The sequence below is a fragment of the Mirounga angustirostris genome, unplaced genomic scaffold (genome assembly GCF_029215605.1).
Source record: "Mirounga angustirostris isolate CCGP_5_RB_7025 unplaced genomic scaffold, mMirAng1.0.hap1 SCAF_4, whole genome shotgun sequence".
Taxonomy (NCBI): domain Eukaryota; kingdom Metazoa; phylum Chordata; class Mammalia; order Carnivora; family Phocidae; genus Mirounga; species Mirounga angustirostris.
The window spans coordinates 166,973,996-166,990,970 of NW_026991712.1; the positions used below are offsets into that span (position 1 = coordinate 166,973,996).

The 16,975-nt window shown below is 41.9% G+C and overlaps 1 protein-coding gene and 1 non-coding gene across 20 annotated transcripts in view; both read left to right on the forward strand.

Moving 5' to 3' along the window:
* PUM1 (pumilio RNA binding family member 1) overlaps positions 1 to 16,975 on the forward strand; it is a 139,906-nt gene that overhangs the window by 90,150 nt on the left and 32,781 nt on the right. For 9 of the 19 annotated variants that reach the window (XR_010411035.1, XM_064589598.1, XM_064589600.1 and 6 more), the window contains 7 exons: positions 1,564 to 1,657; positions 2,840 to 2,956; positions 7,134 to 7,285; positions 12,358 to 12,496; positions 14,021 to 14,164; positions 15,080 to 15,376; positions 16,474 to 16,710. Coding sequence is in view for 18 of the 19 variants with exons in the window: in XM_064589598.1 (XP_064445668.1) it covers positions 1,564 to 1,657; positions 2,840 to 2,956; positions 7,134 to 7,285; positions 12,358 to 12,496; positions 14,021 to 14,164; positions 15,080 to 15,376; positions 16,474 to 16,710 (1,180 nt within the window). In the remaining variant the exon portion in view is untranslated. The remainder of the gene's footprint in view (positions 1 to 1,563; positions 1,658 to 2,839; positions 2,957 to 7,133; positions 7,286 to 12,357; positions 12,497 to 14,020; positions 14,165 to 15,079; positions 15,377 to 16,473; positions 16,711 to 16,975) is intronic. The other 10 variants (XM_064589602.1, XM_064589603.1, XM_064589614.1 and 7 more) reach the window with 5 other exon arrangements.
* On the forward strand, positions 12,613 to 12,690 carry LOC123860705 (small nucleolar RNA SNORD103/SNORD85). The gene has a single exon (XR_006794820.1). It is a non-coding gene; the product is annotated as a small nucleolar RNA SNORD103/SNORD85 (small nucleolar RNA).

Sequence of the window (16,975 nt, forward strand, 5' to 3'; positions counted from 1 at the left end):
AGGCAGACGCTGAACCATCTGAGCCACCCAGGCACCCCCAAAAAGTTGTTTTGATAGGTTTGTCTATAAATCCCAGTACTGCTTTTGAAGACTTGATATTTAATCATTGCCCATAAAGGGGTACTTGTTTTTTTACCAGCATCATAATGAAGTTTCTTTTTTCTGTAACCTTTGAAAATAAAACTCTAAAAGTATTTTTGAAATCTGTACAGGGTTACTTTGATTTCCTTTCATACTATAAAGGCAAAGGCTAATTTTACTCTGGTTTTTAGAAAGATGAATATTTACAAAGAGAGGTAACAGGTGACGTTGGTTAGTATATTTGAAATATTCGCCTTTTTTTCTTTTTATTTAAAATCTGCCTACTTGTATAAAGTCTCTCCACCACCTAAGATTGCATTACAAGTCCAGCTCTGACGATAATTAAGCTGAATTGGTGGGATGACATTATGTCTTAATGTCTAAAACAGTCAGGTCTCTTTTTGAGGAAATCTGTTATTTAACATCCATTTAAGATCCTCCAGTGATGGCAGCTGAGCTATTGAAAACTGTAGAAAGAGCAGGTAGGGAGGCTGAGGGTACTTTCTAGGGAGGTGCCTTCAGTAAGCTCTCTGTCTGACCTTAGCAAATGAAGACGTTTTCAGTATGGGACTCCCTGAAAGGTGGCATGTCAAGGCAATCGAGGACCCCCTTTCTTTGCACCAGTACTATTCATGCTAAAGTGTGTCCCCATCTTATGCAGTGTTGCATTCCTAGTCCCTTGCACAGTGCCTAGCAGGTATTACTGGTTTCATAACATTTGTAGGATGAATGAGTGAATGATTGACCTTGTATTTAGATAGAATTTTAGCATATTCTTAGTGTCAGGACCTTTGCATTCCTATCCTGGTCTTGTGAATTCAGAAGTGTGCTAGGTCTGAGCTCAAAATCCAGGTTTTTTTAGTAGCAGCTGTATTTCTGTTGTTTGAGTTCCTACACATAAAGAATAGGTATCCTAGGAAACTGGAGGGCTCCCAAAAGCTGGCAGCTGTCTAATTTATTCATTATGATAAGCCACTAGTTGAGGAAGGTATCCAGTATCATTTCCCTGGAAGAGGCAGCCAGAGGACGAAATGAACTTTTCATTTTCCTTTCCAAAGTGTTTGTGGGGTTCTCGAAAGAGCCGAAGAGAGGTAACAGCACTAGGGCTAATGTGGTGTGGCTCATTTTGTAGTAGATTTGATTTTGAGTGTGCTTTGGGTCAGCAGGACCCTCAGACCTGTTGACGGCTGTTAGAGCATTTGTATGATTGCTTGTGGTTCAGGGGACATCAGGCTAACCTGGGAGAGTAGTGGGCAGCACGTGGGGACCGGGTGCACCAACTTGAGGTAAAGAAGGAGAGGGAAAACCCTACTGTGAAGTTTCACGGTACCGTCAAAATGGGAGTGGAGTAGAGCAGGAGAACATTTTTGTTGAAAAGTGTCACTCCTGAACAAGGATTTGTAGAAATTTCTGTTCAGAGAGGTTTTAAAATTATTTCACGAGACAGTTTCTCTAACCTCGTCACGTCTTTTTCCTACTCAGCTGTTCCAAAGGCCTAGCGCCCTTGCTGTCCAGCAGCTGACAGCTGCCCAGCAGCAGCAGTACGCCCTGGCAGCGGCTCATCAGCCCCACATCGGTAAGTGCGTGAGTGTGCGGCGCATGCCCCGAGCTGAGCGCGCCAGCTGCCGCGAAACCCGGTAGCGCAGAGTGGTTATAATCAAGTCCAGGCAGATCCCTCAGAGTAGATGGCCTCTTCCTCTTGTCCTGCTCTCTTTTGCCACGTTCTTCATTTTTGGCAACCTTCTGGACTTCAGTTCATAAGATTTCTTAGTGTCCCGGTATTTGTCTGCCTCCGCTGTTGTAGGATTTGAAGTAACTACGGTAGGGACTAGCATCAACTCTGTTGGTAAGGTTGGATGAAATCGATGGCATAAGAATAGTTTTGCTCTTGTTAGGGTTGCCTCGACTGTGAATGTATCAACTTCTCATCTTACTAAGTAGCAGGTAGTATGTGTAAATCCATTCTCCAGGCCACATATATTGAGGATCTGAAAAAGTATTCTCATTTAATTACTGGTTTTTAAAGTAGCTTTGCCCTTTTCCTATAGCACGTGTTAATATTTTGGTGTACATATTTTGTCTTACTGCCTAGACCTCCCCCCCCGGACCTTTTTAAGGTCTCTTTGAAACAAAGTGCTGTGTGTGTAAACAAGTACGTGTAGAAATTTTTTTTTTTTTTTTTTTTGATGTGTCAAAATGATATGGGTCAATAGAAAGGAGATCGCTAATCATAGATTGTGGTATACTGTGGAAGAAAAGATGTGCTTCCAACCTAAATGTATTAAGGCTAGGCATAATGGCTTTTGCCTAGGTCTGGTTTAATTTATAATTGAAGATGCTAGTGTTTATAAATACCTGTACATTTTCTTTGAGAAAAACTGTTTGGAAAATTGTTTTAAATGGAGATAAATTCTTCCTTCCATCCCATTACAAAGTCTTTTAAGTTGCTTTATGTTAGCCTGCCATAATTTTAATGGTCCTTGAGAAATTGTGCTGAATTTAAAACTGCCTCATGGTTTAAATTGTTAGCAAAGATAAACAAAAAACAAAACAAAACAAAACGACAAAAAGAAAGACAACAGATAAATGTCACCCTGATCTTTAGTATAGGGATTATTTTGTCTTTTTAAAAGTCCTCTTTCCTCTCAACCTATCCTGTCTTGTCTTTTTTCTTTTTTTCCTCACCTGCAGTGAGTAGCCAAATTGTGTAGGTATTTGGTAGGGCTGCAGTTCTAGTTGGGTTTGTTTTTACTGACAGGTGTGTTTTCAGCAGGTTTAGCGCCCGCTGCGTTTGTCCCCAATCCATACATCATCAGCGCTGCTCCCCCGGGGACGGACCCCTACACAGCTGGACTGGCTGCAGCGGCGACACTAGGTGAGGTGTTCTTCTGCATGCGGGACTTTATCCCCTGCTAAAAAGTCGTGGGGGCTGGCATGCATTCTTTGTACTCTGTCCTGAATCCAGGTCTCCGGTGGAGATTTTTCTCCTGGTTTCCAGTGTCCTCTCCCTGTTTGGATAGCTCTCCTTAGCTGTAACCTCAGACTCGAACATATCCAAAGGCAAATTCATGAGCTGCCTCCTGTATGGGTATTTGTGATCCACGAAACCACCAAGTTGCTTGTAGGTAGTTGGGGAATTTATCCCCTTTCCTAGGTCTTCGTACTACCTGTAGTCTGCCACAGTGTAGGTCCTTATACTCTTTACCTAGGCTTTGGCACCTATTCTCACTTATGCATTCCTAATTTCCTTACCCCTCCCCTCCAGTGTTCTCGAAAACTGTTTTAAATATGGATCTTACCTTTTCACCTTTCTGCTTTAAACCATCACCAGTTTCTTTTCTTTCTCTTTTTTTTTTTCCCTCCTCATGCTGTATTATCTTTAATAAACCCGCAGCACCAGTGTCATCTGCCATTTGGTGTTTTCTCGGAGAAGAAGCCCGTCACCAATTTCTGTCTTATCCACCCAAACCATAGATCAGACATGGCTGATTATTCCATCCTAATTGGGTGGTGGTGTGCCGTTCCTTGGATCACTGTTTTTAAGGAGCTGCCATGGCATACTGAGGATTAGTGAGGATTGGGACCCACTCTGATCTCTCTCTGACTTGTATATGGATGTCTCTACATGCATACCACTTTCTCCCCCTCCAGATTGGCTGTCATTGGCTCACACCATACATTCTAGCAGTGCTAAACTGGTTTTAGCTTGCTGCAGGCACCACACCTGCTTAGGCCTCTTTGTCTTTGGTCTCTTTAGTCCTCCGTAGTAAACTCTTCCCATTCTTTTCCTGGGGATCTCCTTAGCTGGCATTGTCACCACCTAGAAACCCTTCCTTTGCTGACTCCCCTGTTCTTTCTCTGTTACTTACTTTTATTTTGTATTTATTTGCTTGTGGATATATACATGAGTGGTTTGTTTCCCCTTGAGATTGAACTCTTTCAAAAGCAGGCCTTTCTGTTACTTGACCCTGGAGCACAGTTGCTGGCACCATAATGGACTCACACATATATGGTAGATTGAATTCAACGTTAGGACAGAGTCAGTGTCTTCCAAAGTAAAAATTCTCTGGGAACAGATCCCTCCAAGTCATGTTAATCATAATTAAATATTATTATTGTAAGATTTTACTTACTGTTTTATAGCATGCGATTTGCCATTGTGAACTCAGATGCAGTATAGAATTTCTTACTATTTTCTTCAGCATTATTCACATTTTGGCATGCGTCGTGATGGGAGCGTATGTAGTATAGTTCCTCTGTCCCCCTTGCCTTTGAGGGAGATAGAAAGCTCTTCCTGGCAGAATGATCTTTGCTAACCATCTTTAATATTGATTCAGCCCTTATTAACTATTTGCCAAGCATTGTGCTGAGTGCTTTTCTTTCATGAGTTGTTGGATGATTGATTGATTTTTTTTAAGATTTTATTTATTTATTTAATTTCAGAGAGAGAGCCAGAGCGAGAGTGCACGTGTGTGAGCAGGGGTAGCGGCGGGCAGAGGGGGAGAATCTCAAGCAGACTTCACGCTGAGCATGGAGTCCGATGCGGGGCTCGATCCCATGACCCTGAGATCACAACCTGAGCTGAAACTAAGAGTCAGATGCTTAACTGACAGAGCCATCTAGGTGCTCTGGATGTTGATTTTACAGATTAGGAATTTGGAACTCAGCTGTCTTTTTCGAGGTCACACTACTTAAATACTACAGAGTTGGGGTTTGAACCAGGTCTATCTCAGAGTCCTTGCATGCACTTCACTATAGTGTACAATGCCCACACTATCTTGAATTATCTTTTCTCTTTCTTTTCTCTGCTGACTTATTATATGTCATTTAAAACAACTGTCTTAGGGACAACACACTTGTCCTCACTGAAATCATAGTTTGGTGATGAGAGTGTTGCTTTTTGTACCTACCCATCAGCTGAGCCAGACTGAAAAAGACTTCAGGGCTTTCACACAGAACCAGAAATGTTAACCACCCAAACTATGAAATTGCATATGCTTGTGGGGTGTGCATCACACAGGAATTGGAGCAGGCATCCTGATGAGCCAAGCTCCATTGATCATGCATCCCGGGGGGTATTTTCCTAACTGCAGTCAGAGGCCATGTGACCAGGGAAAGTAGTAGAAATGCTAGTTGAGAAAATTGAAGAGGCTTATATAAATATTTATGGTAACAGCAGTCTCTGCACAGCTGAAGGTTTTATTGTTGACATGTGGCAGAGCCTTGAGATTGTCATTGCAGGTTACAATCCAGCCTTTCCCCATCGATGTGGCAACATCCTCACCCTTATCATACCCATTCGCAGGTGAGGAAACTAGGGCATAGGTTAAGTCTCCATTGTGGTGTCTCTTCCATTCTCTTCTGTAAATGCCCAAGACCACCCTACTTTGTAAACACTAGTCAGGTGGGCTTGGGGCTCCCTACTCTCTAACTTGGAGGTATGGTTCTTAGACCCTTCAAGTTCTGAGGAATTAAAAGATTTTTACCCCTTTGCTTATTATAAAAAAAATAGCTCCTACTGTAACCTAGGTTCTCTAAGCAGCATGTTTATTTTACATCCAGATGTAGTATTTCACAGTGGGTAACCTTATAAACAGAGCTGCTTGATCTTGGCTAATAGGCCCACAGGGGCAGAAAATACCAAATCAGAAATGTCAGAGCAGTACTGGGCAGTGATGTAATTTGACTTACTTGTATCTTAGAAACTTAAAACTGGGAAACAAAACATATGTTCCAATTAATTTTGACTTAATGAAATCTATGTTTCTTTCTTTTTAAAGATTTTATTTATTTATTTGACAGAGAGCACAAGCAGGGGGAGTAGCGACAGGCAGGAGGGAGAAGCAGGCTCCCCGCTGAGCAAGGAGCCTGATGCAGGGCTCGATCCCAGGCCCCTGGGATCATGATCTGAGCTGAGCTGACCGAGCCACCCAGGCACCCTGTAATCTGTGTTTCTGCAGGATTAGCTACCATGTCAGAATAGACACATTCGAAATAGCTCTTTGGAACTCTATCTATATTCAGTCAAGTTGCAGATATTTTAAACTCTGTGTTTTAAGAAACTTTTGATTGGGGGATGTGTTTCAGCAGATATGAGGAGCTTGTCTTGGTTGGCAAACTGAAGCCTTGGTGTTTCTTGCTGCCGTTTTCAGAGAATTCTGTGGTGTAGATTTCTGCCACACCCAGGCTGCTGTCTGCATGGCTGTGTTACCTCTGTGTTGCATACTGTGTACGGCAGACACTGTAGCGAGAGCCTGTTGCCAAAGGTGAACAGATCATTGAGATTGAAGCAGAGTGCTTGGTTTTGTTTAGGACACTCGGCAGGTCTGTAAGGTTTTGTTTGTTTGTTTTCAACATTGACTTAAATTCAAAATTTCGTATATCAATGTCTGAATGTAGTTGTGTTGAATGACTTCCAACACAGAAATAGGAGAACCAAGCCTCTTAGAAATTGAGCAGTGGAGGTCCAATGGAGTGTCTGGGTTATGTCGTTGAAGACTGATGGATTTTCCTGCTTCAGGAGTTAATGAAGCACCGGGGCCCCTGTCCCTGTCCGTCATTTCAGGTGCCATCCTTACCATTGAGAGCAGGGCACAGCTTAATCTTCTATTCTCTTTCTTCACTTGATGCACACAGACTCGCCATTTATTTCCCTTCAAACAACAAACTGTGTTTCTGTCTGTCCCATGTCCTTTCTTTCTCAGGGGAAGCACAGGCCTTTTGCCTTCTTCCTACCAAGGCCAGTTCTTCTGTTCTTAAACCCATCCCTTCCAACTTCAATCAGTTATTCTCCCTTTTGTGGTATCTTTGGTGTTTTGTCCTTCACTAGCTTCTTCATCTAGGCCTGGAGTAAATTAGTGACTTCAGAAGACTTTCATAAAAATATAAAAATATGTTCTATTTTTCAAAAACAGAATTCATGATCAGTTAGAACGAATCAATATATCCTTACTATTTTACTGTAGGATCTGCTGAGTCCGATGTAGCCTTCGGAAACCCTGAGATGATTCTGACTAGTCTAAACTTGTCTTCTTTTCTCTCGCTATTTTTAGGCCCGGCTGTGGTCCCTCACCAGTATTATGGAGTCACTCCCTGGGGAGTCTACCCTGCCAGTCTTTTCCAGCAGCAAGCAGCTGCCGCCGCGGCAGCAACTAATTCTGCGAATCAGCAGACTACCCCACAGGCTCAGCAAGGCCAGCAGCAGGTAAATGTAAACAGAATTTACCCCCTCTAAGTGTGAATTTTAGTAATCGTGTATCGTTAAAAGGTAATGCTGCTCCTGATAGAGAAATGCTGTGGATCGGCGAGTTCCCACTGTGTGTGTTACCTGAGTTCAGGCTGAGACTTAACGGGGCTTACCGAATGCGTTTTATGATCAGGTTCTTGGTCTGCATACCTAGGTAAGATCATGAGATTGTGTAGGGGCAAAGCACGTAGAGGATCATCCACTTAAGGGTACATGGTTAGCAAGTGGCAAACGAGTACTCATACTGCTAGTAAGAGCTACTTTTCTGCCATAACTATGGGATGCCGTCGCTGCTTTCCAAACACTGGTCTCAGATCACCTCTGCCTCTCCCGCAGGCAGCTTGCCACGGACGGGGAGCCTCGTTCTCCAGACTGCTTATTGAGAACATCAGCTGAACTGGATATAAATCTTTAAACCTATTACGTCTGTTTTAACCTAGAGCTTTTTAATGAGTTGGGAAAGAATAATGAACTACAAAACTAAGTATGCCCTTTTATTTTGAATAGGCCATTTTCTCCTTCTTACTAGAAAAATACCTGTTTATTGCTGAAAATTATGGTGAATTGGAAAACTCAAAGGAGAAAAATCCTCATGTCAGGATAAAACAAAATTAATGGGTGGTATTTGTTGTTCTAGCTTTATTTTTCAGGTTCTGATAAATTTGGGGTTATGCTGTCCAATGGTTTTGAGTTCCTACAGTTTTTACAGTTTTCCATGTTATTTAGTGCTTTTTAGAAATATTTACTGGCTATCTTTAAATCTGTCAGAGTATCCCATATTTTATTTTCACCAGCTTACTATTATTTGATATTTAATTTAGCAATATTTTGATGTTATAAATAACTGATAGCCTTTACATAAATGTGTGATTATTTCCATGGAATAAATTCCTAGAAGTGGAGTTTTTTTCAAGCAAGTAAAATGAACATTTAGGCTTTGGTACACATTGTCAAATTAAAGAGGCAAGACACCATGCTCGTCCATGTACTTGTGACATGATGCAAACCAGAACGCTTTGGTTTTTACTAGTCCCACTAAGAGAGTGTATGTTTAATTTTTTAGATTCTGCAAAATTATAGAAAAAACACAGGTCTTGAAATTCTAGCCAATTTATCCTTGGTCAGTAATTTTATAGTAAGATAAATTTTTGGAAGCTAATACATGATTTTTTTTTTTTTTAAAGATTATTTATTTATTTATTTGACAGAGAGAGAGAGAGAGAGAGACAGTGAGAGAGGGAGCACAAGCAGGGGGAGTGGGAGAGGGAGAAGCAGGCTTCCCACTGAGCAGGGAGCCCAATGCGGGGCTCCATCCCAGGACCCTGGGATCATGACCTGAGCCGAAGGCAGATGCTTAACGACTGAGCCACCCAGGTGCCCTAATACATGATTTTCTTTGCAGTAGATACAACTCTTGTCCCAGGTATGTAAGGGAATTTAGCAGATAATTTGTTGACATAATAGGTGATCCTTGTGAATATATTTAATAAGCTTACTCTTTGTGGATAGTCAGTATTTAGTTGTGTGATGATCTTTGTGTTTAAATGGCTGCCCAGGGGGCGCCTGGGTGGCTCAGTCGTTAAGTGTCTGCCTTCGGCTCAGGTCATGATCCCAGGGTCCTGGGATCGAGCCCCGCATCGGGCTCCCTGCTCGGCGGGAAGCCTGCTTCTCCCTCTCCCACTCCCCCTGCTTGTGTTCCCTCTCTCGCTGTGTCTCTCTCTGTCAAATAAATAAACAAAGTCTTTAAAAAAAAAAAAAAAAAATGGCTGCCCAGTATGGATTTGGTAGACAGAAGTAATTGCTGTGTTTTTAAAATTAGTTCTACTAGAGTGCACAAGAAAAATAGTAGTAAATACTTCTTCTTGAAAGCTTTTTGTTATAAAGGTTTTTTTTTTTTTAATTTTATTTATTTGACAGAGAGAGAGGGAACACAAGCAGGGGGTAGGAGAGGGAGAAGCAGGGTTCCAGCTGAGCAGGGAGCCCGATGCGGGGCTCGATCCCAGGACGCTGGGATCATTATGACCTGAGCTGAAGGCAGACGCTTAACCGTCTGAGCCACCCAGGTGCCCCGAAAGCTTTTTGTTTAAAGCTAAGTGCTCTACCTATAATTTCTTTTATATTTTCTAATTCTGATAAATTATATGACTTGCCTTCATAAGATTGAGGAAATAGAATTTGTGTGCCCGGGGTCACACAGATATTAAATTGTTAAGATTTGAACACAAATCTGTTATTTCACAGCTTGTGTTACTTTCTGACCATATGGTGATGTTTGGAGTTACAGAAAACCGGAGATTTGGTCTTTGTTCTATTACTGACTGGTTTTGCACCTAGGGGTGTGTTGCGTGAATATAGAGAATATAGAGAAGCTATATCCTTAGCTGTAAAATGGGCACTGTAATCCTTTGCATTTCAGGGTTTTCTGTCATCCACTATTACAGATCCCACTGAGAAAAGGTTACGGGCATTCCTTTTTTGATAAGCAGCCATATTTTAGTTCCAGTGTTGTTTTTGTTAGTTTTTGGTTTCAGTTGTTTTAGGAAAATACGATTTTCTTGGTGAACTCCTTTGTCATAGTCATTGAAATGAGAGGCCCTTTTTAAAAAAAAGTTTGCTTTTGACCTTTTTGGCCTTGACATTTTTTCAGAAAACAGAACATTTGTTATGTTCTAGGCATGGTAACTGTTCCACACCTGATTGCTGGAACTTTGAGCACAGTCAGTGACGTTCCAGGCACTCCATCTTACTTCTGATTCCTTTTCATCCTTTTTGTGAAGGTTCCTTTGACATTTGACAAAAATTTTGTTCTTTTCTATTTCAAAATGTTTGCTAAAGAAAAACTCTTTGGGTGTTGAGATGAAGCCAAGCACACGTAGGCACACTTGGTGGTGATTTGGTGTTAGATGTGGCATTTTGACAGAGAAGCGTTTAGAATGGCTTCTGAACTTTCTAGATTGGGGGAGACTGTGTAGATGATAATTCTACTGAGCATGGTGAACTATAGAAGGATGAATGATTATTAATTAAAATATCCCCATTGAGCATCTACTTGCATATTAAGTATTGGTAGATCTCAAAAGCTGTGTATGTAGATCAGTAACCTTTGAAAAGAAATTTGAATTTAACAGCTTTTGCACTGTAAAGGTAGATAGTAAGCAGACTCTGAAAATAGTGTTTTACACAGATCTTCAGTTGTTTTTGTTGATTTTATTCGATGTTAAACTGTTACTTGTAAAATTTGTTTCCATAAAATCCAGACTTGATAGCTGTTGATGAAATTAAAATACATGAATACTGTCAGCTGACTTAAGAACGTTGATTAATCATCAGGGTCCCACACAGATTTCTAGACAGTGGACAAAAAGGAAACCTGCTGCTCTTCTCATTAAAACTGGGCCCAGTAGTCTGAACTACCTCTTTCTTGAGGCACCTTGTCCCTTCGCCTGTCCCCCAACCTTTTACACAACTCCTAACCATACATAAACCAACCTGGTTCACAATACCCTATGGAAATGATGCTTTCATTGATGTTTTAGTCGTTCTTGAACTGTTAGTATTTGCCATATCTCTGTACACGCTGTTTACTTTATTCCTAGAGTGAGAACTCTTCTGGGTCATTGGTGAGGCATCTTCTAAGTCTTGGTGCAAACACTCAACTGGGCAGCCTCCCTTGACTCTTCTGTCGATGTGGATTGAAGCACTCCTTCTCTTTTAAAGTCCATTAGATTCTTTAGGTCACAAACAAATATTTTGATAGTAATTAGCTCTTGGTTATTGATTGTCTCCTGGGTACCAGGTATTGTGCCTTGCAGACATTAATTCTAATATTCCCAGCAGATCTGCAAGATCAGCCATTACTCTCACTACTTTTACAGATAAGAAAATAAGAGACTTGGAGTTAACCAAGTGTCTACACGACTCTTTTTGCCAGTACGGATGGTGGTGTTTCCCTTATGCTCCTTTAATAGTTGAGTGTTAGTGGTGTTTCTCTTTTACATTTTTTACCAAATGGTACCAAGAATAATCTGTACCCAGGTTCCTGATCATATGTCTAATTTTTATAAAAAGCAGAGTGATAGTTAAAGTGATTTGATAAGAACTTTTTTTGCCTTTGAAAACATGCAAAACACATTTTATAATTTTAGCCTTGGTCTGTGGGTTTTGCATTTTTACTTGCTGGAGTATATAGATCATGTGGAGTAGATTCTTCAGAGCATTCAGAATAAGAATGATTACCACCATTTTGATATCCATGTTTCATTCATAAAAAGTGGATCCTTCAGCACAGTGACAGAACTGGTCTTCTGTACTGAAAAGGGCAGTGTTCTTGACACTCATCTCCATTTAGATTGCGGTCTATTGTGGAATTTATGAGAGGAGAAATAGAAACAGGTCAGAAGCCTCCTAAGTCAAATCTGGGGAGCTCATTTGGGGCCATTTGGGCCTTGTAGAATGGGAATAGTGTTATAAGGTAGAGAAGGTGCTCTTATATTCCATAAAGAAAATACAGACTTTTGGTGGGTTTTTTTCCCCCCCTTTAGACACAGATATTTTAATCTATGTGGGTAGATTACCCTTGTTCATCCTATCTAAACTCCCCTCCCCACTCCATCAGACTCCTCCACCCACTTTTTGTCAGAGCACTGATATTTTATAGAGTTGCCATTTATTGTCTGTCTCATTCACTAGAATAAAAGCTTCAAGAGGGCAGGGGCTCTGTCTGTTTCATTGCTTTATCTCTCGTACCTGCCAGATGATAGTCATTATGTATTTGATTAATGAATCATCATTTTTTTTTAATGCTTTTGGCTGCTTATAAAGGTGTAATAATGTTTAAAAATGGTAGAATGAGATTTCACTAAATGAGATGTTGCTAATTGAATTTTTATCCTAACAGCAATGTCATAGAAAACATTATAGGAAAAACAGTTACAACTATCAGTTTCTAAAAGTTGGCCCAACTTAAGCACACGGTGGGTCTTAGGTATTTTCAGTGACAAGAAAGTAGTTGACTTATTTCTGTCTCCCAGGTTCTCCGTGGAGGAGCCAGCCAGCGTCCTTTGACCCCAAATCAGAACCAGCAGGGACAGCAAACAGATCCACTAGTGGCAGCTGCAGCAGTGAATTCTGCCCTTGCTTTTGGACAAGGACTGGCTGCAGGCATGCCAGGTGAGGCTGCATTGTTGTTTCTAATACTTGGAGGGAAAAACAGTCTGCTTGTTGGGGGAGATTGAGAGGAGAACAGGCAGTGCTTTAAGCTTGTGTCGGCTTGTCATTATTTGGGCACTGGCAAAGATGACATACACTTGCCCTCACTTAGACCATAGTTCGCTGATGAGAGCACCTAATTGTTCTGAGCCAGTCTTCGTCTTACATATATCTCCTCACGCATTGCTTCGAGTGTGCTGTATTCCTTTGTGATGATCTGTTCTCTCCCTTAGGATTAGGGATAATAGAAGGAGTGGGCAGGCTACTTTAGCATCACTCCAGGGCCTTAGCCTTCATGCTGATGTCTCTGAACAGTATTATTAGGAAGTTCCTAGTGTTCCTTGATGGGGCGATCCCTCACGTTTCTAGGATTTCTCCCAAGCCAACAGCAGAGGTGCTTTATAGCTGCCTGCCCGTGATTAATATTTATCTTGAATATATGTTTTTCTTGGCTCACTGTCCTGGTCCTATTCTTTGCATGGGTTGGAAGTAATTTGTGTTTCTTCCTTTGAAACAGGTCCTTGTAAGACCTCAGCGTAAATGTATGGGTTCTTACTGATCATGGAGTGTAGCCCAATTAATTGATCTATTTATGAATTCACTGAGTAACTTTAACATGTATCATTTGTTATATTAGTTATTAAGCATTCAGGTTTTATTGGGAAGTCACCTGTAATTTCTCCTATTATTCAGTAGGATTTGGAGATTCCATCTCATATGGTGATGTGAAAGATCCTATTATTTGAAGTGTGTCTAGGTTTTACCTGCTAACTTGCAGGATATTTGTGCTTACACTGTTGTGAGGTATGAAAGTACTGTAATTGTTGTAATCATTTGTACCCTCCGTTACTTCTCTAGTCAAAAAACATAAAATACTGTCAGTGTATGATTTCTGGTGATAACCTTGGTTAGCACTTTGAAGAGCACGGGTGTTCACTATCCTGCCGAGTTCCCTTTCTTTTATTTATTTTTTAAAAAGATTTTATTTATTTATTTGTCAGAGAGAGAGAGAGAGAGAAAGCGCAAGCAGGGGGAGTGGCAGGCAGAGGCAGAGGGAGAAGCAGGCTCCCCACTGAGCAAGGAGCCCGATGTGGGGCTCGATCCCAGGACCCTTGGGATCATGACGTGAGTTGAAGGCAGACACTTAACCGACTGAGCCACCCAGGTGTCCCCCTGAGTTCCCTTTCTAACACTTAGCGGCTGGTAAGTAGTACTACCCCCTATTGTGCCAGATATCATGCTAGATCTGTCACATTCGTCCTTTAATTGTCACAGGAACTTTATGAGGCAGGTATTATTATCCTAATTGAAGAAATGGATGCTCAGAGATGCAAGGTCATACAGCTATCTAGGTGGTGAAGCCAGGAGAGACATCTACGTATGTCTGTCCCCACAGCTGAGAGTCTGTGACTGTTGACAATATTCAGCTACCCAGGAAAACACTGTTAATTTCATATATACTTGTATGTGGCTTAATATTCCCAGGTTACCCAGTCTTGGCTCCTGCTGCTTACTATGACCAAACGGGCGCCCTTGTGGTAAATGCAGGAGCGAGAAATGGTCTGGGAGCTCCTGTTCGGCTTGTAGCTCCTGCCCCAGTCATCATCAGTTCCTCGGCCGCGCAAGCAGGTGAGCTTCCGTCTTTGTGAACTCCTGTCAGTAGTCCAAAAGGGGCGATGGATGATGTTCTTACAATATGTTGAAATGTACTTTATTTGACAGTTCTCAATATAGCAATTCTGCCCTGTAATATTTCAAAGAGAAAATCAGAAGCAGCAAGTGACCTCGATAGATTCTGTTGACAGCCATGTACCAGCTGGTTAGCAGCAAGGACCTGCTCCACCGTGAACATAGGAAGTTGGATTACTCACACAAAATGGCACCGTTGGCAGAAGTCCAAGGCTAATTTCACAGAAATCCTTGACATTATTTTAAGATAATATTTGTTTTTGTGGGGTTTTTTTTGGGGGGGGGTGTTGTTTTTTGTTTTTTGGAGGGGGGCGGGATGGAGGGAATAGTGAGAAGTGGGCAGAGCAATATATTTTGATGGGGGACAGAATAGGTTTTTATTTTAAGCTTTATATATGTGTGTATATATATTAGGAATATAAATTAAGAACAATAGTGGGAACATCTAGAAGAGAGCAATATGTTCAGGAATTCGAGGGGCTTGCGTATATTGCCAACAGTGGTTCTGGAAAAGTCCTCAACATTGATATTTGTGGAACTTGAGATTTTAGGAAGTAGTCGTATTTAAAATGGCTACATTTGACATCTGTACCTATTTTAAACTGCAGACTCTTTAAAGCTACCACCATAGTGAATTTGGCTTCCATGGTATTTTGACTTCAAATTGGAAGCAGAAGTAGAAAATAGAAGCCTCAGATGGAGGGCTCAAAGGCAGATTCGTGTAGTTCTTTACAAAGCTCATGTCTGCTTTGCGAAGCTAGGAGCGCGTGACAGCGTTTCTGGAAGGCTAGCGCCGAGGCTGGGGTACGCGGCCAGCGCCTTTCCCAGCCCAATGCTTTGCTTTCTTCTTCGTAGCTGTTGCGGCGGCCGCAGCTTCAGCAAATGGAGCAGCCGGTGGTCTTGCTGGAACAACAAATGGACCGTTTCGCCCTTTAGGAACCCAGCAGCCCCAGCCCCAGCCCCAGCAGCAGCCCAGTAACAGCCTGGCATCCAGCTCTTTCTATGGCAACAACTCTCTGAGCAGCAATTCACAGAGCAGCTCCCTCTTCTCCCAGGGCTCTGCCCAGCCTGCCAACACATCCTTGGGATTCGGAAGTAGCAGTTCTCTCGGCGCCACCCTGGGATCAGCCCTCGGAGGGTTTGGAACAGCAGGTAGAAATCCGACTTAAGTGCTGTTAAAACTGAATTTTTGTTGTTTTTGCAATCTTTGTGGAACACTGATGATGCATGGAACCCTGGACAGATACCCCAGGCAGATCTGGACCGAGCCCCGTGGGAATTCGGCCGTCCCACATATCTTTGAGATGACGGACTGTTAAAATCAAGTTTTACATTTGGGGCTGATTTCAGGTTTATGCTCATATTGCTACTTATTTATACTCTCATAGTTGATTTGTTTCAGGGATCAGAAAACCAGGGGAGGTTTTTTGCAGGCATTGGGAAGAACGTGGAGGGAAGTGTAGAAATGTGAATGTTAAAAACTGAGGGAGGAGGACTGACCAAAGACGACAGGGTAGTGTACCCCTCAATATGCAGGCCTTACAGAGTCAGGAGTTTGCTCCAGTCTTTTGAGAAGAATTAAGGTGGATATTATGGAAAAGTGGGAAGAAGGACATTAGACCAAGATATTTTTAATATTTCGATGGGAGGATAAAGCAGGAAAGTAGTTAGGAAAACAGTGGGATAATGGCAGTGTTTGTAGAACAATGTGATCTCAGAACAGAAGGGCATGTTTGAGAGAGAGAATCTTAGATTGGAACTGGGAGCTAGCAATAACTCTTGATTGAACCCTGAGAAGAGAAGATCTTGAGAAGATAGGCTTTCACATGTAAGTCTTGTGTAGTGGGGAAATACCCCATTTACAAATCTTTTTTCTGTATTCCATTTTTCTACTAGAACCTTTGGGTTGATGAAAGGCATTCTTTCTAGCCCATTTTCTTTCACCTTTTCCATAGCTTATGTGGCCGTCCGAGCTTTTTACCCCATCCCCACCCCATAATATGTGACACCAAAGGAAGGTAAATTTAGCATTCGTGTGATGGTTTGAACAAAAGCTTCATGTTAACCTGAGCCATGTCCTCTTTATTACTTTACCTGCCCCTAGAACTGCCACATGAACAGTTAGGCTGTCTCTGCTGACAAATTTGCGGTGGTAAGGAGTCTGGATCAAAGTGTTAGGAACAGGTCACTGGGCTTGTTCTTCAAAGAACAGGCCTTTTCTTATCTGCATTGTTTTAATTCCATTTTAGTTGCAAACTCCAACACTGGCAGTGGCTCCCGCCGTGACTCCCTGACTGGCAGCAGTGACCTTTATAAGAGGACATCGAGCAGCTTGACCCCCATTGGACACAGTTTTTATAACGGCCTTAGCTTTTCCTCCTCTCCTGGACCCGTGGGCATGCCTCTCCCTAGTCAGGGACCAGGACATTCACAGACACCACCTCCTTCCCTCTCTTCACATGGATCCTCTTCAAGCTTAAACCTGGGTAAGAACCATTACTCTAACACCACCTTGAACTCTAGAAATCTCTTGCCACTGATGACATTACAAGTACTTTGCGTAAGCAAAGGACAGTCCCTTTATCCCAGGAGTGTCCTGGGTGTTCTGTGCCTTCCTTAAGTGCCTCATGTTATTTAGGCTGTACCTAGAGAGCATAGCAGTTTTGGATTTATTCAAGTTTGGGTGCATCCACTATATATTCACTTCAGCTTCAGTCTGAACATCTTGTTCTTTGGCTACACGTGGGAGTC